The sequence below is a fragment of the Microcebus murinus genome, chromosome 4 (genome assembly GCF_040939455.1).
Source record: "Microcebus murinus isolate Inina chromosome 4, M.murinus_Inina_mat1.0, whole genome shotgun sequence".
Lineage (NCBI taxonomy): Eukaryota > Metazoa > Chordata > Mammalia > Primates > Cheirogaleidae > Microcebus > Microcebus murinus.
The window spans coordinates 110,690,378-110,712,645 of NC_134107.1; the positions used below are offsets into that span (position 1 = coordinate 110,690,378).

The following is a 22,268-nucleotide window of genomic DNA, read 5'->3' on the forward strand; positions in this document are numbered from 1 at the left end:
TGTATGTGCTTGACTCTGCCTCCTTTCCACTACAGAAATTTGCTCCACTAATAAGCCCTTTCCTGGAAACCTTGTATTTTTATTGCTTTGGGGGCATCTTCTGTCTACAAACATTCTTGAAAAGAAAGAAGCAATTGGCATGTTATACTCCCCCAAATATCAAACTGTGCAACTCCACTTCTTCATACCCTGCTCACTGCCTTGCCCTTGGACCCACTTCCCTCCAGTTGAAAGTCTCGTGAATGGGTACCAGTGGCCACCTTCGCACACACCTGGGCCGTTTGAGTGGGAGGTATTCCTCTAACTTCAGCATCTGTGGCTCGGGTTCTTGGGCAACATGAAGTACTAGCGGGGACTTGGGCTGTTTATGGACAGGTCAGGGTCTGGGGGGCTCACGGCATACACGGGCTTTCCCCAGAAGCGCCGGGCCCTTAACTGTTCAGAGCACACCATCTAGGCTGCTCTTCTCCCACAAATGAAGAAAAGGGGTCAGGGGTCCCACAGCCTCCTGCCAAGGGTGATTCTGGGCGCAGTGGGGAAGGCGGGGGTGGGGGGCCCTGCCTCGCTTGGCTGGTCTTTGCTACCATGGTCCGCCTCCAGTGCCACCCCTCCCCCGCTCCCGCCTACGCCACTGCAGGACTCCCGTCAGAGATCCTTAGTTTTTTATTCTATAAACACTTAAAGCCTGAAAAATATGGATCATTAGAAAATGCTAATTATCCAAAACTCAGAAAAGCTGGGTGGAAACTAGTCCCCTTTTTTGAGGTTGTTGTTCCTTGGGCTGACCTCACGCTGCAGCAAGACTCAGACATGAGGTCATCGCTCCGGTGCTAACATACACTGCATCATCCACTCTCTGCCCCTGGTTACCAGACGCCTCGGAGAGGTGACCGGAGGGCCCAGAGTCCCTGGCGGAAACTTCCGAAGGCATTTCTCTTTAACTTTTCCAGCCGGCGTGTGTTGCAGCGCTGCCGAGTGGGACAGCAGGTTACAGAAGGGTGGGCGCGTTACAGGCCCACTGGACAAAGGAGAGCACACAGGGAGCAGCGAGACCAGAAAAGCAGGCCCCAGAGGCACTGTCCCAGGATCTGAGCTTTGGAGGGGGGCTTACTGCAAACACCTGCCCGAAGCGTAACTCCCTCGCTACCCCAGCAGCCCTGGCCATTCACAGCAAGCGAGCACAGCGCTGCTCTGTCTCCACGCAGGGCTGCCTGGCTGTTAGGGAGCCCTGCATAGCCTGAGCCCACAGCTGTCTTCCGGGGGCATCAACACTGTGGCCCTCAAACCATCTTTTCGGGCCACAGAGCAGCCCTCCAGTACTTGGGGGCAGTGTTGCTATACCACCTGCCTGGATTTCTGGTAAAGAGTTAAGGCTGAGGTTGCCAGCAGATCTAAAAGAGTTCCATCCCTCTGCTCTGCGCACATTCTTCTCCAGTGAAACTCCTATCAGATTGCTGGGTGCTTAGTGCTAGGGAACCGCCTACCGGACAAATCGCCTGGCCAGCTGCCTGTTTCCTAAGCTCGCCCTCTACAAAGCTCCTTTCCTTCCCCTGGCCAGGCCAGGAGAGAGCATCCCACAGACCTTAACACACCTGTCGCATTGGCTACTCTCCCTGGTGAGTGAGGAAGTGTGCAGACAGTGCTGTAAGGCAGGCTTGGAGGTGCCAGCGTACCCAAGGATAAGGGGAAGCTAATATGTAAATTTTTAAAACTTTAAATCCAAAAGCCATGAACCTAGAGTTTCCTGTAAGAACTTTAAATCATTGCTTAGGAAAACACCAGCCAGGGCATCCATCTCCATACAACTACAGGTCGAAGTAGTCTCTGGAAAGGGGCTCTCAGGGAAGAGCATAGCTAGCCTCTGCAGGCCCCTTCTGGTCACAGCCCCCTCTTTCCCCCATCCCTCGCTTTTCTGCCTCCACACGTCAGGAGCGGGTCTGCCCCGCGGGTCTGCAGAAACCCAGGCGGCCTCGGCAGCACCACAGCCTGACGCTGCATCTGCCCGACACAGCGACACCGAGTCTCTCCCCCGGGTCGGCTCTATGGGAAACCAGCAGCCCTTGCAGGGCTTCCTCCTGGCCCGGAGGGCTTGGGCTGCACTTACTTTCCCTGAGGTAACTGAGGTGTGACAACAGCACTTCCGTGTTGTAGAGGGTGGTGGCGCGGAGGAAGTCCTCCTTGTTCATTTTACACAGTTCTTTGCCGTCCATGTTCTGGAAAAAGGACGTGTCGATCTCCATCAGGCCGTATTCCTTGATGGCCCACTCCAGCCACTGCCTCACGTGCTCCTGCGTCCACAACGTGGGGTCTGCGGGGAGAAGGGACAAGACGCCGTCAGGGAGGGCTGCGGGCAGGCACAAGGCCCCGAGCAGCGTCCTGGGCGGCCTCCCGCTCTCCCTCCCTCCTGCCCTCCTCTCTCCCCTTCTGTCTCTCCCTCCCCCCTGCAGGAAAGCCAGGTCCCTTGCAGATGGTCCCCTCAGAGCACCCATCTGCTCAGGCACCTGGCGCTGCCTGAACCACTTAGCGCTCCGCGGAGGTTCTTAGCTGCCTCGCTGCGTACCCTGACAGGACACTCTCTCAGGTTCTGGAGGGCAACCGAAACCTTTGCCTGAGTAATGGTGGCATCAAAATGAAAATAAACTCAATTCCACAGAACCAGGGACCAATGTTTCTGGAAAGGGGAACCATCTGCATTTTAAGAATATTTGTGATTTCATGCGAGAACACAGATCCCTCAGATGGCAACAGAAAAGAAAGATACATGCATAGACTTTCACTATAATTCCATCCATGCAGCTGGAAAACCCAGTGGTGTTAGTCTTTAACACAAACCCAATCTGGGTTTTCGCCTTTTGGGATCACCCCCAAAACATTGTTTTGGATATTTAAATGTCCAAAGATTAGAAATGGTGTTTGAGAGAGAAAACCTGTTAGTCTCCAAGTGAACACAAATAATGTGAAGGCTGAGGCCCTCTCCACTTGAGGAACTCTCCACTTCCCAGCCGGGGCTGCGTGTTTGCGGGAGCAGGGGAAAGTGGTGAGTTCTAGCAGGTTCCACAGTAGGTAGAACCTTGTGTCTTATCACTCATCACAGTCTGGAACCCGTCTCTTCACTGGGCCACCGACTGTTAGTGGGTCCAATGAACACCTTAACTGTGCTTACGACAAAAGGAAAACCACATGGTGCCTACCCTCAAGGACCACCTACCCCTATGAAACATTTAGGTAGGAAAATGCACGGCTAAGCAATGGATTTTGAGGTGGTTGTTCAAGGACTCATAGGTGGAAGGGAATAGCATAAACTTAGGGAGTCAAGGAAGGCTTCCTGGAGGAGGAGATACGTGGCACTTTGTTGCAGGTCAGCCGTTAGCCGCAGCTTCTAACAGCCTGCTCCATTCAGCGTGTCTGTCTGGCAGGAACCTTTGTGCTGCTCCTCACCCAACTCGCCCTCTTACTCCGCAGTGTCTGTGGAGGCTCTTGGCAGTGACGGGAACCGGGAGTGGATGGGAGGGAAGGAAGGCTCTGCCGCCTGGCTCATACCACGCAGCTCCTGCCAGAGGCAGACCCCCAGTGTCTGCACTGCGAGCTTCTGCTGCCTGTGCTGGGCTGCCATGGGTTCCCCGCCCCACTTTGGTTTCTAAATGCGACAGTCTGGGTGGCAGGGGCCGAGTCAGCTTTGCAAAGTGCCAGCACCAGCCGTGCACAGGAGTGGTGGCTGCATTGCTGCTGGCAGTGGAGAAGCTGGCAAAAGGGGAGGGTTAGAAGAGGAGAGTTTGGGGTCACAGGGCACAGACTGCTGCGGAATGTCATAGTGACAGTCCAGGGCCCTGTAACTAGTGATGGCACAGATGGAGGGTGCTTACTGTGTACTATCCACCCCATGTGCCCTATTTTACTTCTCAAGGAAGTCTTGCAATATCCCCATTTTACAGATGAAACTGGAGTCTTGCAAGGTTAAGTCACATCACTGCTAAGCATCTGAGTTGGGGTTCCAACCGAAGTCTTCAGAGGACTTCACTCAGCTGAAGTGGCAGCCCCCAAAGGGCCCCTCTCCTCTCCTCACTGGCCAGCTCACCCACCTGTGAGTTACTCGGCTCTCACGCCGAAAAGCAGAGCGTCATCGTACAAGTATGTATTTGTCTCTCCCAGAGACGTTCCTTGCTTTGCTTTACTCTTTCACTATCCAGAAGCAATTAGGTCTGGATCATTGGCAAATGGAAATAATTTTGCACCTTTTCAGAATTCTAAAGAAATATGTCCTGGGGGAGTTGGATTATGTAGCATATTATTTCATCCTTTGCTTCTCCTAATTCCTTGCTGTTAGTATCCAAAGCCTCAAACTCAATTTTACACCATATATTTTATTATTTTATTATTTGCTCCCTTGCTTTAGGCTCTACGGCGATATTATTTCTCTCCCTCTACAGCACAATGAATTATAAATCTTCCACTCTGGGTCTGCTAAACTCTTCCAAGTGTGTTTCCTGGATGATTTAGTCCTTCTCTCTTCCCAACTGCACATAGAGCTGGTGATTAACTGGGGCCCACATTTATACTTGTCTTAAAATCCCACCATAAATTCAATCAGTTATTCCACTACCATCTTATTGCTTTGATTTGTGGACTTGCCCAAGTTAGACTTTCCCTCATGTCCAGCAGGCTGACCCAGAAGAAGCCAAAACGTCTGAGGATCTAAGAGATCCCACCAGAGGCAAAACAGTGAAGCAAATCCACAGCATTCGCAGTCAGTAAACAAAGTGCTTTGGAATTATTTTCACTATTCGCGTAGTAGTTAACTTGACCCACCGGAGCCTGTTTTGCTGTTCCCTTTGAAAGCATTTCAACCCCAAATTGAGGGTTGGAGGGTCAACCCAGCAATCTGGCCACTTCTGACCTATTTCCAAGTCCCCTCCCAAAACTGATGACCGAAATGAGATGGTGCCAACAGAGACCTTCTCTGACCCCTAACACTTCAGTCCCTTGAGATTTCCCTCCCATGCTGGTAGCTGTTTGGCGGAAGCAGGGAGTTTGATACCATTTGAGCAAAGACTCAGCGAGGCTCAAAGGAGGCTCAAATGCCTGGCAGAGTATAAAGAAGACTCCTACTATGTCCTTATCAATGGTTCCATTGTCTGCTTTCTTTGGTGAGGAGGAGGAAGACACACCCAGGCTAAACACTACTAGCTGGTCTCCTGAGGGAGGTGGGAGGTCAAACATCCAGTGATAACGTCATGGAGATAAAGCAGTTTACATGGCGCCTGGCACCTAGAAAGCACCAAACAAATGGAAGCTACTCTTCCTTTTCCTCTGTTGGATCATACGCTTGTGAAAGAAAGAACTTAGAATTGCTTTATGAGTCGGTTTTAAGTCCTATGGGGTACAGAGAAATTCCTGTAAGCCCTGCCTCTCTCCTGCCTCACTCTTTCTCACACCTTCTTGAATTTGGCCCCAAACACAGGGAGGCGGCCCCAGCCTAGGAGGTGATGGGACACTGCCTCCCGTGGACACAGGCCACTACCAAATCACACCTTCGGCCCAACAAACAAATGCCTTTGTACTACTTCCAAGAAATGTCTAATCTTTTACCTTCAGACACAACTACATATACACTTTTACAAATAGAAGGAGTTTTGCCTCTTTGGTAAAGCTATTTTGGTAAGATCAATTTTAATCCCTGCCCTATAATTCACTTTGCTCAAGATCTGGGTGCTCTCACTCCTTCTACCTGGCACCGGTTCCACACGTGGCAGTTTTCAAACTCCTTTTTTGTCTAGGCAGCTGAGCTTGCTGGTGCTAACCAAGGCAAAGTGTCTGGCCAATGGACTGAAGGATTGAACAATGATTTTATTTTCTGTAACCAACAGCACCAATACCTAGGAAAAAGTGGCTATTTTTACCTAATGACAAACTTGTTGCACACATGTCAAGGCGCTCCGTTTGTTAAATATAGTTATTTCTATTTTAAAACTGAAAGGGCTGGCTGTCATTTTGGAAAGGTGGATGGAACCCAGCAGATGCCAGGAAGTACACGCCTGAAGGGAAGGACGGACCTCTGCAGCTGCCCTCCTCCGAGGAGGCAAGGATGCCCACGTCTGGGAGCACACGAGGCTCCTTTTGGGTGGGGGCAGCCTTGCCTGGGTGGGGGCAGCCTTGCCTGGGTGGGGGCAGCCTTGCCTGGGTGGGGGCAGCCTTGCCTGGGTGGGGGCAGCCTTGCCTGGGTGGGGGCAGCCTTGCCTGGGTGGGGGCAGCCTTGCCTCTGCTCTCTGGGCAGGTCCGTCCTCGGGTACCAGGCCACCGATGTGGAGCTGTGATGTGGTCAGTTTGAGGGTGGGGCTTCCAGAATCCCCATGTCGGGGTTCTGGTGACATTTGGGATACTGTCTTGGAGGGCAGCTAGGGAGGAAGGAAAGTTGCGTAGCTTTCTTGGTTTTGCATTTCCATAGAGTGTAGGGTAGCAGGCAAAGGTTTAGATGTCCCCCTGGGGCAGGCCTGCCCATCAACTGTGGGCCCCCAGACAGGGGAGAAGTGGGTGGTGGCCGGGAGCCTGGTTCCCAGAGTACCTGCGGGGACGATGACTCTCCTCTCGTTGGTGGTCATGTTGGGAGGCGGGGGGCCGTTCTTCTCGTCCATGTAGCTGTTGTAGTTCATGGGGTTGGACTCGCCTCCACCAATGAGCTTGCCGCACTTGCTAACGCTACAGTCCACTGGAGACTCCCTAGGGTGGGAGGAGACAAAGCACAAAGGAAGCCATCACTGACAGGGCAGCTCCCCCAGCCTCAGCAGCACGGCCAGTCGCTCCGGGCACAGCCACGGAGCCCTCACCCAGCCTGCTGGGTGTCATGACAAGACAGGGGCAAGGATGCTGCCCTATTTCTATCCTCCATGCTGCCACCAGAGTTTTCTTCAAATTCCGGCCGGATCCTATAATTATGCTACGCAGAAACTTTTGGCAGCTCCACAGTGCCCTCGGACCAAAGTCTGAACTTCGCTGAGTGGCCCTGCGGCCCTCCCAGGCTGACTGCAGCTTACATTTTTAGCCTCATTGCCAGGCAACCTGGTCCTTGCTCCCGGACACACCTCCCCACTGTCCCCAGCCTTAGTTATAGGACTCGACACTCTGTATGATCCTTAGTTTGGCATGTGCCCTCCCGCTGCTGGCTTACGAGTTTCTTGAGACAGTGTCCTCACTTTCTTTGTTTAATCTGGCACCCTATGCAGTGCTTTGCCGGGGAGGTGAGCAGCAAATGTTTTCTCGGTGACTTATTTCTGTTGTACACATATCATTTTAATGCATTTCTCATGCTCTGTTATATTTCCCAATAATCCTCGAAGATAGACATGGAAAAGGTTACTATGTCCTTTTATTTTTCTTGGTTAAGGAAACAGAGGTGGGCTGACTGGCCTAGGGTCACACAGCTAGTGCAGGGGCAAGCAGGACTCAGATCTTTGGTGTGAAGCTTCACTATCAAAGCATGCAAAAGGACTGGTTGTGGCATGAAGGAGGAATAGAATCCAGGAACTTCAGCCTGATTGAGAGGTGTGGCCCTTGTGGCATTTTGCAGCTCTGGCCACCAAGCTCCCAGGGGAAGAAATATGGAAATGCATGGGGATAAAGCAAATCACCCAACTTGGCCTTGAACTACGCAGCCCAATTAGCACCTAGGAGTTTGCAGCATTGGTGACTGACAGCCATCTGGAAAGCTGGGCTGACCCCCAACCTGTAGTCACCTGGTGCCCTGGAGCAGGCTGGCATACACACTCTACACGCCCCCACCCAGTGTCACACACCTCCAGTGTGCTTGGGGAAGTGCCATCCTGCCCTGCCCAGACACCCCAGCAGCAGGACCAAAGGAGACTGCGGGAAGACCAAGGAGAGGTTGCAGCTGCGGTTATAGCGAGCAGGAAGCATAGGTTCTGGCAGCCTGGGAGACAGCCAGTTCTCTCCAGAGCTCCAAACCAGGCCCTCAGACCCCAGAGTTCAGATAAGGTTCAGATTACAGCTTCCAACTCTGGGCTGCCTAACCTCGCCGGACGGACATTCCAAAGGCCTGGCCACTGCCCTCCGTCCCCTGCTGTGGGCAGGACCAGACCACTGCAAAGCCGTAGGAGCACGGCCGTGCCAGAGAGGGATCCACCCTCCCTGCAAGCAGGGCGGGCCGTCACCAACTCAGAGACGCAGCACGGCCCAGGGTGCCTGGGACTCAGGCAGGGCGGGGGAGGCCTGAGCACATTCAATAAAGAAAATTAAATGAATTTGTTTCTTAATCTAAAAGGAAAAAATATTGAAGATCACTTATCATAGCTGGGAGATAAATGCTCCACTGAGATATTAGAAGTCAGACGGTAATTTTTTCCTGATGTCTTACAGAGGGGAACATGGGCTGAAAATGAAAATAAGATGTATAACTTACACATGTTAGAATTTAAGGTTTTACTATTCGCCTACTGTTTTTCCAGGCAGAGAACCAAGAACCAGCCGTCAGAGTCCCAGATTGTTGAAGGTTTAATGTCCCCATGGCAGGCGGAGGGAGGCAGCAGCACGTCGGGGCTTTTCACCAGTGCTCGGCCCTTTGGCTGCTGCTGTCGAAGGACTCGGCCTGCCATGAAGCGGCCCCAGTTGGGCCCTGGAGCTGGCGTCTGAGCTGGGCTCTGGCCCGAGCGTGCCGGGTCCCCACACCTACCCTGTGGCTGACTTCATGCCTGCACCCACACACGAGACCCGTGAACACACTGCAGCATGCAGAACACACGAACACGCATGTCCACATGTGCACACGTGCTTCAGCGCACACACACACACATTTCACTACACACACCCCGCAGCCGGGCAGCCTCTGCCAGCATCCTGGTCAGTTGTGAAGCAGCCCAAGCGCCGCCGAAGTTTGCAGGATTAAGCTGGCCTGCAACCAGGGCAGCAAGGCTGGCGTGGCCGGGAGGCCGCTGCGGGTGGGCATGGGCAGGCCAGGGGGCTTCGGAGAGGAGAGCGATGGCAGCGGCGGGTGTGGCGGGAGAGGATGCACGTGCTCCATGGGCTTCTCCCCTTTACGGACATGGGGCAGACGACTTCTGAAAGATTCTTTCCCCGTCAGCGGGGCCTCTGGGGGATTTCTGAGTTAAAAACAGACCTCTTTTTATGCAAGGAGGTCAGCACGTTGCGAGTCACTGAAATGAAGTGGCCCTTTGTGGTTCATGGCCGTGTATGGTAGGCACAGGCAGGTGGCAGGGCGGGTCCCAGTGACAGGAATATAGAAAAATAAATTTGAAAAGATGGAACATTTCATAAAATCTGCCTGACGCATGACCTGGAAAGGAGGGAGCCGCAAGCACCCCAGCGAGGTGGGTACCTGCGGGGAGGTGGGCGCGGAGGAGGGTGGGGGCTCTCGCTAGGACAGCTGCTGGAGCTGTCTGGTGGGCACAACCTTCTCGTTCAGCGACCCACAGAAGTTGTTCCAGTTCTGCTTCCCTCTGCTCACCCTCCTCCAGCCCTGTGCACACACCTGCTCCCCAGCTGGGCAGGTGATCCACCTGGCCGCCCACCTGCCTGGGCACCTCCCTTCTGGAGCAAGGCCCTGTCCATGGTCCAGGCCTCTGGGCTAGGACTTGCAAGGGGCAGCCTAGGGAGATGCCCCGGCCCCCACCCTGGACTGCCGCACTTGCCGGGCCAGCCCTCCTCCCGCTGCTCAGGGAGAGAAAGAAGGAAAGCCATACCTCGCCCGCTCGCCTGCCAGACTTCCCTCCATTCTGCCAGCTCTGGGGCACCGGGCCTCCGCCAGAGAGCACGAGCCCCGCGCAGCCATGGGGCTCAGCTACTGCTAAGGGTGGTACAGGTGAAGCCAGCATAAAGGCTGCACTGTAATGAGGCAGCTGGCGCCTGTGAAGAGGGCTGGATGAAAACAAGAGGGAGGGAGGGAGGGGAGCACGGACAGGACGAGGTCTCACCATTCAGCTTCCCGCCACTGCTGCTCATTTGTATTGAGACTGCACTTATTATGGCTAGCATGGGGCCCACAGGCAGCTGATAGCACTGGGACAGGGACAGGTGACAGGAGGGCCTGGGGCTGCACAATGGAGCAGGGTGGAGGTGGCGCTCCCAGAGTGTAACTCAACACATCTCTGGATGGAGATCTCAGGCAACAGAAAGCCAGGGCCCCAGAAGATGCAGCAAAGCTGCCTCCTTTCCTTCATTTTCGCCACTAGACATAGGCTCTTTACTCTTTGGGCTCTGTTTTTGTGTGTTCAGTGAACATTGCTTTAAAAAAACTGCTAGTGATTTCTAAAAGTACCTTATAATCTGTTAGGCAATTTAAAACAAGGTGCAAAATCTTGGGTATTTGGAGATTTCAAAGATTTGTAAAGATTACCCCTCAGACTATACAAACATCTTCTCCACCTCCCCATTCAACTCAGCAATATCATCGGGTCACAAATCTGCAGCCCAGGCTTCCCATCAAGGGTTACCCAGTGTTCACACAGTTCAAGTTGCATAGCACCCATCACGTGTGTCTTCCACAGAGCATGCACATTGTATAAAAATTAAGCAGTCTGTATTGCCTTTAGGACTTCTGTAGGATTCATGCAGAGATGCAACTTTTGAAAAGGAGATGCAATAATTTAAAAGCAGATTTCAAGAAAAAAAAAACCATCTCCCATAATAAAACCATTCCCCTAACCCACTAGCTGTTTTCCTCTCCATACACAGTGGATGCTGACAGCTTTTGCAGAATCCCGAGAGCACCCTCCCACCCGGGTTACGGTAGCATGTCTCACACTGCAAGGTTCAGAACATGGAGTTTAGGGAGGCGCTTTGCAGTCAGGGAGGCACAAGTTACAGGGCTTGTGAGGCTGATCGTTCTGCTCGTGGAGTGTGAGTCTCTGAGTGTTTGGTGGATCCAGACCCTCTAGGCCAATCCAGGGAGCATCAGGACAGGCTAGCACTGAACTCAGGCCCTGAATGCCAGGAACACAAGGTAAGCCCTGTGTTTTCCCTCCATAAATTGGTATTCTCTCCTTCGAGGGATGTTTTCCCCCATCCCTGCGGCTAAGACAGGATGCAGCTGAGACTTATTTGCAGACCACAGCTTGGATCAAGTTCCTGGAGTCTACATCCAACACAGAGCCTATGGGCCATGCTGTTTCAAGGCAACCCAGCCTAACAGAGCCAACCACAGCAGGGGGAGATGAAGAAAGGGAGCACAAGTCTCCCGAACATGGGCAACAAGACTTTCTCTGAGCTCCCAGACCTGCTCTCTGGGTTTGACCCTTTGCTCTGGGCCAGATGGCTTGCTGCTGGGATGAGAAGCCTTGCAGTTTCAGGCACACTGAATATCTCCTCGTCACCAGAGATGCGAGTATCTATGCGGTCTCAAGTGAGTGTGAAGAAGTAACTCAGAAACTCGTGCAAGGAATGCCCTGTGAATTGCAAAGCAGTGCAAAACATTCTGGCTCAGCACTGTCCAAAAGAAGTAGAATGTGAGCCTTGCTTGTATGCCAGCCACATAAATAATTTAAAATTTTCTAGTGACTGTATTTTTAAAATAAAAAATACGAGTGAAATGGATTTTAATAATATATTAAAACATATTACTATACTAACTCAATATAGCTAGAAGATTATCGTTTCAGCATAATTGATAATCAATGAGATATTTTACATATTTTTCCATACTAAGTCTTCTAAATCCAGTATTATTTTACCTTTAGAGCACATCTCAATTTTGGTCCAACTGCTAGTGGCTATGGCACTGGACAGTGCAGGTCTAGCCCATGAGCCGAGAGATCTCAAACTGTACATCCTGCCTCATTCTTCTCATCTGAAGTTAGGGACTGTTACAGCAACCCCACCTGTCTTTAGCGCCATGGTGAATTATTCCCTTTGCAAATGACCAACAAAATAACAAAGTGCCATCATCAATAATACTCAGAAGACACAAGCAGCACAGGTTTCAGGATGAGAGATTTAAACAGCGTGGCATCTATTTCACCACGTCATTTCTTTTTGCATAATTCAATAATGGGATCTGACATGGTTCCACCTTAAACACAGACATTTTTCTGGAAATCCCTGTTCCCTGGCAGCTGACCACCCCAGCTTGTACGTGAGCACTTAGAGGATATTTATGAGGTGCTGGCGACGGCTGGGTGGGCCTAACCTGTTGGGCTCTGAGAATCACTGGATTGCCTTTGTTTCCCAGGTCAGGTGAGTAGACACCAGTCTTGGGAACCTGCTTTGTCTCCTGCTGACAGTGTGAGTTGGGCAGGCAACCCAAACACAGAGGCTGCTGCTGGTGCCACCAAAGCAGGCTGCTTTCCCTCTGTTCCCTGAGGTATTTGCACAGCCCCCTGCAGCTGGCCCTGGTGTACTGGAGCCAGGGACGAGCTGGCAAGTGGGTTCTGAGAACTGATGGCCTTAAGGGACCCTCTTTGCCCAGGATCCATGGCCTAGAGTGCTTGCGGCTTCTCCAGGAGCAGCCAGTGTGAGCAGCCACACTGAGCGCCGATACCGGCTCGTGTGGGAGGGGCTGAGTGCCCAGGCCTGGGTCCCTGTCCTGGTTAGTCACTACCTGCACGGCCTTAAACAAGCCACTTTATCCCTGAGTCTGCTTAGCCAGGTCTTCATTCCGTTAGACCCTTGACAACTATGCATCAAGCACCTATCATGGGGCAAGCTTGGCTCAGTAAACAGAAGCCCCGCCCACATTTGGGACAAGAACTCTGCAAGGCACAGAGTGCCGAGGTGTTGCTTTAGATCCGGGCGTCAGGGAAGGCCTCTGCGAAGATGATGTTCAGGCAGAGACTTGTGAGGGTGAGTCATATGGCTGGATGGAGTAGGACTGTTCCAGAAGGAAGGAACCCAGGGGAGAGACCGAGGTAGGAAGGTGCTTGGGGGTTCAGGAGCAGCTGGAGTTGCTTGAGGCTGGTGTGGAGAAAACGCGTGAGAGGGACAGGGTTGTAGAGAGCAAGTTGGGGGGGCATGCTAAGGACTTTGGATTCTGTCATAAGCCATTGAAGGGTTTTAAGTAAGATGGTGAAATATTTGAAAGGATGGCCCTAGCTATTTGCTGTCTGGAGAACAGAATTCGGAAAGGCAAGAGGAAGGGGGGAGACAAGGGTGCCCCTGCAGAAGCGCAGGAGCAGTGCCATTAGCACTGGATCTGGGGCACTGGAGGTGAGCCCTGGGAGGATTCGGCTACGACAGACCAAAGACTCCAGCGGGCATTCTGGGTTTGCAGTGAGCACCAGGAGCCCCCAAGGCCAGCGCGCTGTGGAAGGCACTGCTGAGCAGGCCTCCTCGCCAGGGGCTGTCGGCAGAAATGAGACCACCATGCAAAAGCAGGACACAGGCAGAGAGGGCTCAGGGAAGGGCACCTAACAGCTGGCACACAGGGTCTGAGTACCAGCCTTGCCTCCTCTAGATCCTAGAAAAAGTGCTCAGCGCTCAAAAAGTCCAGTTCGCCTTCCTACGTGACAGTGGAGTTCCAGCAGCTACCCCACAGGACAGTGGTGGGCAGCAAATGATAAGATAATATGGAAAAATGTCCGATAAATCACACTATGATTGTTAGGAACTATGTTATCAACGTTACTATCTCTGGAGACAAGCTCATTTGAGGGGCTGCTGGCTCGGAACCTCTGAGCCTTCCTGAAACCCTAGATCTGGGAAGGTGGCGAGGTCCCAGTCACTGGTTCTGGTTGGTGGGAGGAAATGTGGGGGGGCTGGGTGCTCCCGCGGCAGTCCTGGGACACAGCTGCCCGGGGCCCTGCCAGCCACGCTCTCACTCCTGCCCTCTGCTCTCTGGGCCGGTACCTGGGTGACCGCATCCACTCTCGCAGTTAGCACTCCTTAGAGGTGAGATCCAAACGGAATTTCAGCCCCAGAATATTATCTGGACTGCTGTCTCCAAAGCCAGGCAGACAACTGGACGTCCTACAATTGCTCACAAGGAATCTCTGAGGGACGGCGGCGGCTGAGGGCACTGTCCTTCACAACTCCAACTCCAGTCACCTCTGTTTCCTCTCACCTACCCCCCTTCCAAATTTATTCACCTAAGCCCTGTTAATCCTGTCTTTAGTATGCCCCTTCCCTACCTATCCTTCTTCATCTCCATATTCCGTATTTCATTACCAACACTTTAGTTCAGAACTTCATTATTTCTTCTCTGGGATATTTCACTAACTCCTTAACCTGTCTTTCTGACTGTCCTGCCCTCACCCGCTGTGTGCAATGAGTGTCGGCTTGCCAGTCTCACGTCGCAGCTCTCGTGATGTGACACATGCCCTACGCCTTCAGCCTCTGTTCAGGGCCTTCTACTTTTTATTTTTGTCTCCTTGTGCTTAGACCCCAGGGGTCACCTGATGTTTCATGAATGAGACTGATGTTCTCTCTCCTTCAGACCTTTGCTTGTGGTGACCGCTGTCACCATCAGCATCCTCCCAGTCCTTTCCCTGTGGTATCAGTGACACTATAGTGTCAGCCTAAGGAGAAGGGACTACTCCAGCCCTGGGTGAGGAAGGAGGAAGCCGGTGCCCCAGGGTTAGAGGACTTGGCCCAGGGCTGGAGGCATGACCAGAAAGCCAGGCTCCCTGGCCATGCGGCTGGGCTCTTCCTGCACCCTGTGGCTCCTCCCCCTGGACCCTCCTGTCTCCCTTTCTGCAAAGACCTGACCCTCCTGGACTTCACCTCCTTCCCCCACACGCCCCAGGTGCCTGCTTCCTCCCCTACCCTTCTCACCACTCCTCACTGTGACTAAAGGACACTTTAGCCATTGGCTCTGCTGAGACCCAGCCCGAGAGGCTGTGTATCTCCAACAGCACAGGGAAGAGCGCCTTATTGCTAAGTTATCCCCAAGAGGGGCTGGGCCTGGGCCTGGGCCCAACACAAAACAAAAACATATGCCCCCCCAGGTGTCTGCATGGGGTCTTGGGGCCTAACTCTCACCTGGTCTCTGAGGGCTGCATGGGCCCCAGAGAGCCAGATGGGCTCTCTGGCCCCACTGCACCCCCAGCCTTCAGTGCTGTGGCCTTCTCCTGCCTCAGCTCCCCAGGGACTGACTCAGGCTCCTGGGCCCCGCACTAGAACACCCCTGCTGCAAATGCCCCAAGCTCCAGGAGCCGCTCAGTGCAGCTCTGCGGAGCCAGCCCACCAGGCCCAGGGCCTTACCTGGATCCATTCATGTGGTCATACTCCCGCTTGACATTGACCCTCACCGGCTGGTTGATCCACTCCTGCTGCGGTGGGAGGGGGTTGATTTTGTGGGGCTGCCCGTAGTCAGGACTCCCTGAGGCGGTCATGTCGGCCTTGGGGAGATGGGCGGCTGCTCCGTACGCTGAGTCAAAGAGGGACTGGTCGTCGCTCACCACCGACAGAGCCTCCTGCAGGGCCAAAGAAGAGAGAGAAAGCTTCGTGTCACTCTTCACCCAGGCAAGTGGCACTCCCATTTTGAGCTAGCAGGGTGGCCCTAGGCTGCCCTGGGACAGCTCCCCGGAAGTCCCAACTGTGCCCATGGCTGACTGATCACACTCCAGGGCAGGTTTCCCTTATGCAAACTTGATGGGTTCTTTGCAGGCTACCTGCACGAGGAGGGAGTTGGGGCAGTGGAGTGGGGATGGGGGACTCCTAGAAGTGGGTTTGTTTGTAGGGTTTATAGGCTAGGACCCCCAAAAAGGAGGGTGGGGAGGGAGAGGCCAAGGATAGAGGTTACATGACGTGGAATACAGTGTGGTAGTGTGTGAGTGCTGGACTCTTTCAGGTGTGAGCAGATATGTGTCTTATTAGCTGTGTGGTGTCGTTGAGCTAAGGGAAAGGAACTCAAGCATTTATTTTATAGGTGAGGCCAGCTAGCCCCACCCAGAGGGGTTAAATGTCTGGCTCGAGGTCACACGAAGAAAGAGGGGAGCAGGCTATGGCTGGGTCAGTTTCAGGTTCCACATCTGTAAACAGGAATAAGAACAGCTTTTCACAGAGCTGACAGGCAGGGGAAATGAGAAGGCTGATACGGGGGTCTGGCTTACAAGCAATGCTCAGCAGTCTGCTGCCGGGCTGTGCATCTTACGGATCCCAGGTTTGACACCCCAGCCTGCCAAACCCAGGGAGGTGGGGCAAGCCCTTCCGTCAGGGCAAGCCCTTCCGGAAGACGTCGTTGGGTCCCCCCACTCATCTGTTCCGTCACCCGACTTGGGTTTGGAGGTCATGGACTGAGAAAGGAAGCCTTGCCCTTTCCCAAGATCGTCTACCAATCAAAGCATGGTGACAAGAGTCTCCCACTATTCCAAGTCACCTCACATCGCAGGGACCCAAGGTCAGTATAGTCATGTAATTGCCCCAAGTGAAGTTTACCGATTTTAAGAAAAGATGGTTGTTTAAAAAAAACGGGGGGGGGGTGGCAAATTAAATTTAGCAGAGTTGAATCAAGCAAAGAACAATTTGTGAACCGAGCAGCTTTCAGAACCAGAATAGGTTCAGAGTGACTCTGGGCCTGCCGCATGGCTGGATAACATTTACGGACAGAGGAAGGAAGGTGACATACAGAGAAGGGGAGCGAGGTGTGGGAGCAGCTGGATTGGTCACAGCTCAGCACTGGCCTGTTTAGCGCGGTTTGAGCAGTCGGTGGATGCCCTGTGACTGGTAGCAGAGTGGGTCACGGTGGGTTTGCATATCCAGTTGGGATACAGTTTGCTGCGTATGGAGAACCTTCAGGCTGACCTTAAAATATGTAAGGAGGCGGCTTTAGGCTAAAATGACTTTAACAGGAATAATCTGTAATCATATACCCTGTAATTGCAAAGAATCAATGGAATAACACATGACAGATGCTGAGAACGGTCTCTGGCACACAGTGACACTGAACAAATGTCCACTGTGATGATTACCAGTATTCCAAGATTCCCAGAGGCACCTGCTGTGTGCTGAATTGTATCTCCCCAAAATTCTTATCCTGAAGCCCTAACCCCCAGTACCTCGAATGAGAATGTCTGGAGATAGGACCTTCAAAGAGGTGACTAAATTGAAATGAGGCTGCTAAGGTGGGCCCTGATCCAACATGACTGGTGTCCTTGCACGAGGAAACAAGGACACATACACAGACCCCAGGGGCATGTGTGCCAGAGGGCAGACCACTCGAGGACACAGGGGAAGCCAGGGAGAGAGCCCTTGGAGGAAACCCATGCCATCCGCACCCTGGTCTGGGACTTCCGGCCTCCAGAACTGTGAGAAAATACATTTCTGTTGTTTAAGGTACCCAGCCCGTGGCATGTTGTTATGGCAGCCCTAGAAAACTAGCATGTCCCTTTACTTGAAAATATGACAAATGAACAACACCTTTAAATCTGGGATTTGTCTACCTTCCTTGCATAATTCGCATTTCTGACTTGAATATCTCCTCCAAAACAAAAGCCTCCACATGCCTGTAGAGTTACAGTCTGCCTGCCAGCCCACTGTCACCCTCCACCACAGGACCACCCTCCACCCCAGCAGGAGAAAAGCCACTCTTCGAAGAGAAAGCTCCTCTGCGGTCCTTTCCAGCTGGGATGGGAGGAGTGCTGGCTGCACCCCAGGAAGTCTGCTTCTGCCGCCGAAGGCTTCGGATAGTAGAGGTAGAGACGCCTTCCAAACGGAGCTGTCCACACAGTAATAAAAGGCTCATGCCCTGGCTGAGTGGCTGGCCCTCCATTCAGACCCGGGATCTGCTGGGATCCTTCTTCACTTTCCACCTGACCGTCCTGTGTAGTGTTAGAGGAAGGTCTGTTTCTTGGAAGACTTTGTCCCCTGGTTGTTATATCTGCTGTCCGCTTCAGTTGGAGATCAGCCTCCACTCTATATTCCAAACAAATTTTTTTTTCTTTTTTTTTTTTTGAGACAGAGTCTCACTTTGTTGCCCAGGCTAGAGTGAGTGCCGTGGCATCAGCCTAGCTCACAGCAACCTCAAACTCTGGGGCTCAGCAATCCTACTGCCTCAGCCTCCCGAGTAGCTGGGACTACAGGCTTGCGCCACCATGCCCGGCTAATTTTTTATATATATCTTTTTTTTAGTTAGTCAATTAATTTCTTTCTATTTTTGGTAGAGACGGGGTCTCGCTCAGGCTGGTTTCGAACTCCAGACCTTGAGCAATCCGCCCGACTCAGCCTCCCAAAGTGCTAGGATTACAGGCGTGAGCCACTGCGCCCGGCTCCAAACAAATTTTGAACTGTTAGCCAGCGCAAGGTTCCAAGTTGAAAAGTGCAACGTTGTATTAATAACCTTTCAGGGGCTGACCCTGAACCCATGAAAGTCCATAAAAGCAGAGGACGCATCACCTCCCAGGACCTGAGAGTGCCAGTTGGTGATAAAGCTGAAGAACACTCGTCACAGTTCTCTGAAAAAGAGCTTATGCCCGAGGAACCAGGCACTGTCTTCTGCCGGGCAGGGTGGCTCATGTTCTTCGTGAATTCTGCAAATATTGGAGTTTACAGTAAAATAATTTCTTCCACTTCCCTCTTCCAGGTTAGTGAGGACGATGATGGAACAGCAGAGGCAAAGAGGCCAGGTAGGCAGGACTGGGCACAGGTCCCTACCACCCTCATCCCAAAGACGGGGCCAGGTAACAGGAGAAGGCTAGATGGGCACGTCCAAGGACAATCAGGTGGGGAAGCCAAGACTCACAGCAGAGAGGTTGCAACAAACAACAGAGAGGATGGAGCTGGGGATTCTGGACGCAGACTTTGGAGGGACTGCTTAAGGAAACAGATGGCATATAGCTAGAAAAAAACATGTTACGGGACAGAGCGTAGGCACTGAAAGGGCGTGAAATCAGTCTGAACTTATTTGGAATAGAAGTTTGCTTTAGAATATAGCTCACAGTCAAGGGGAACCCCAGCCAAGCAGCAGCGTCACAGGAAGAGAGTGCCCTGAGCACTCCACTGCTGTTCAGTCTGTGGCCGGGCCAGGCACGCGCTCCTCCTGCTGCGTTTTGTCTCAGACTCTTTCCTCCTTGACTGCACATCGACACGCTCCCCTCATTCGGCCACCCTGCACCCTCCCTGGCCGGGTTCCTTACAAGTTGTGCCTATGCTGTCACCCTGCCACGACCCTGCTCAAACTCCCCGAGAGCTCCCTGGAGATCTACCACATCTGCTCTCAGCCACGCGCTTTCCGAGGGGCGAGGGGCGGCTCTGCCTACCTGCCCGCCCTTAAGTTTCACCATTCCCCTGTCACACCCTTGTCCGGTTCTAACCACTCCTACGGCTCACTAGACACACCCCGCTCAGGCGTGCTTCCCGTCTTACTCCTGCTAGTGCTTTGCTGTAAGCTTCCTTTGCCCTTTCACCGCGACACACCATCGGCCCTTGCCATTGCGTGAGTGAGGTCTTCCTTACTCACGCACACACCCCTTCTGTTTGCAGTCACTGGTAGACAAAGAACTTTCTTCCTGTGACAACATGGAGAAAAGAATTGGTGGGTTGGGAAGAGAGAGAAGATGAAGGAGGTTTCCTGTCTGGCTCACTGGGCTGAATTTGAATAGCCAGTGTGGGCTGGGGGAAAGAGGGGAAGGCCACTAAGTGGGAATACAAAACTTGGGGAGATTTGAGGCCCAGGTGGAGAAGTAGAGTTGGGGAGAACATTCTTGCTGGTCTTCAAGGAAATAGCACTCGGTTTGCCACTCAAGGCTGAAAGCCTTGGGAGCACCACAAGACCATGCTCCGGCAAGCACACTGTCACTTTTATGATGACAGTGACAGTGGGGGTTGGGGGGAACTCTCCAAACTGCTTTGTAGATAGTGGGCTTCGAAGAGGGAGACAGGAGTAGGGCCAGAGAGACGACAAGGGGGTGGCCCTGGGTGAGGGTGGCTGGCGACCGTGTCACTGCTGGGAACTCACAGAAGTCGCAGCACAGGGAAAAGGGGTAAGGCCATGTGGTTGCAGGCACCAAAGTGCTCCTGTCCACAGGTGAGGAGCTACAGAGCTGGAAAGCATTTCAATGACATGCTTGGAGCTTGTTACATACAGATAGCTGTTGCTACTTCATGTGTGTCTTATAAAGCTCTTGACTTAAACTCTTAAAACTTTGTAAAGCTTAAACTTAAAACTATTTACAGGAATGAGCAAAACTCTTTACAGCAATGAGGAAATTGCTGGTGCTCGAGAACTTCCCACTGATGAATTTTTGGTAAGTATTTATCTTTGGGATGACAGACGAGGTGTGGAAAGAACACCGCATTCGAATCCACCACTGATTCTCAGAGAGACTAAGTCCCTCTGTTCAGATGACTTCACTTCTCCTGTTGACTTGGGACACTGATGATTTCATTCAAGGGAAGAGAAGTTATTTTTTAAAAGACTTGTGGAGTTCACGTGGCTTTAGACCATGTTACATAAAACTGCCTCCAAAGCGAGAAAGACAGGAGGGGGGGCTCCTGGCCCCGTGTCGTGCTCAGCTCCGGGTTCCTTCTTGGCCCACAATTGTCACTGTGAAAGGAACCCCTGAACTGGCTTGCTAATTGGATTCTGAGAAGCACTTTCCTTTGCAGAATGCTGGGAAGGCCAGGTCTGCAGGTCAGGCTGCCCAGTCCCTCAGCCACCGAGTCCTAGACCCAGAGGGTGGCATATGGTCCCTTGTTCCAAGCAGAGAAGTGCCCCAGCGCATTAGTACCCCATGGTGCCCCTTGGGGTGGCAGTGTGAGTTCTGAGCTAAAGCATTTGACTCACATTTATTTGCCCATAGAAATGCTTCCTTCCCACCAGCCCCTGGTGGTCCTGGGCACCGGTGGGGCCACACCGCCAATGATGCCCTTGTCTGGATGAGGACTCTCCTCACCAGCTTGGGTGAGGTGTCTTTAGCACATCACTTATAATACGCCATGTGTTGTCATTACAGAAAACAAATAGATAAGGTTAGTAGACAATTAGCAAAAAGCACTTATTAAGTGCAAAACAGTTTACATGCATAATCTAGTGTAATCCTCCTAGCAGTTCTATGAGGGATGTACTATTCTCATCTCAATTTTTTCAGATGAGAAAACGGATATTCAAAAAGTGAAATAATTTGCTCAGTCACACATCAAATGAGCATGACCTAGGGTTCAAATCTACATGAGCACATAACCACGCGGGTTTCTTCTTATGAATGTTCTGTCCTTCCAATTAGAACATAATCTCTTTGAGGGCAATTCTTGTATGTATTGTAATTTAAAGGACACTCTTTGGAGCCAGAGGGATTTGAGTTCCAATCCAAGCTCCATCAGTTGCTCACTGGGTACCTAGTACCATTTATTTATACTCTATGAACTTCATTTCCTCATTTGTAGAATGTGTATAATATTAGTATCCAATCAGAATGACCAGGCAAGGTGAGGAGGGTGTCTGGGGGATCTCCCCTTTCTATTCAGGAATACACGAAAGAAATTTCTGTCAGTGTCCTAGGGCAGGCAGGCCCAGACAGGGTTCACAGTTACGAGTCAAGTGGAGTTGGAGGAGGAAAATCCCAGACACATCAGGGTAGGAGACTCTCTCCCTCTGCTCATCTTCTCACTTAGGCCAGTTTTATTTCTGATGCAGGAATAACCCCAGACATGGGGCTGAAAAGTACTAGTATCCCACTGTGTCCTTCCCACTCCTTTCCTCAGTCCTGCCTGAATATCCTAAGGACAGTTTTCTGTGGCCAATGACCTTTGCTGGTGGCCGGGGGCGAAAGGAATGTCAAAAGCAACCAGACTGAGCTCCCTGCTGCTGCCCTGCTCAGTGGGTCCACTTCGCTGTCCCAGACCAGGGCTCTGGAAAGCAGATCTCTGGCGTATCCATTACCCATGGTCACCACGGGGAGCACACTAGCTTTGGCTTCTCATTACATTCTTTGCATAATGACATGAAATGCCTTCTCTTGCCAGCCAGAGAGCACAGGACCGCACACACGATGCATGGGTGCAAAGCCCTCTGTGTTCTCTGCCTTTGGAGCCCAGCAGGCTCTGCAGGGTGGGGTACCCAGCCTGGGGTGAGGGTCACTCCAAATCTCATCTGAAGTCCCCAGAAGGGGTGGCTGCTGGCCACTGGCTCAAGCCTTTGCTTCTCTCTCCTCCCTGGTTACGCACCACACGCCCTTCTCCGGCTCATCATTTCCACCTACGGAGGCGGTGGGAGAGAGGAAGAAGAGGCAAGTTTTATGGAAAGTTGATGAGGAGCACCATGGAAGCATCAGTCAGCACGAGCAGTAACTGAAACTCCTTTGCACAGGGCACAGCCGTGTGTTCCCCAACGGCCATCGCGGTGTCTCCACCCCTGAGTCTCTCCACCAAAAGGCAGG

The 22,268-nt window shown here is 52.3% G+C and overlaps 1 protein-coding gene across 3 annotated transcripts in view; it reads right to left on the bottom strand.

The window, feature by feature from the left end:
• The window catches only part of FLI1 (Fli-1 proto-oncogene, ETS transcription factor), a 107,763-nt gene that overhangs the window by 33,328 nt on the left and 52,167 nt on the right, over positions 1-22,268 (bottom strand). For 2 of the 3 annotated variants that reach the window (XM_076002687.1, XM_076002686.1), the window contains exons 2-5: positions 16,578-16,698; positions 15,157-15,368; positions 6,560-6,714; positions 2,105-2,308 (exon numbers count right to left, since the gene is read on the bottom strand). In XM_076002687.1, coding sequence (XP_075858802.1) covers positions 2,105-2,308; positions 6,560-6,714; positions 15,157-15,287 — 490 coding nt within the window. In that variant the 5' untranslated portion in view covers positions 15,288-15,368; positions 16,578-16,698. The remainder of the gene's footprint in view (positions 1-2,104; positions 2,309-6,559; positions 6,715-15,156; positions 15,369-16,577; positions 16,699-22,268) is intronic. The other variant, XM_012772290.3, reaches the window with a different exon arrangement.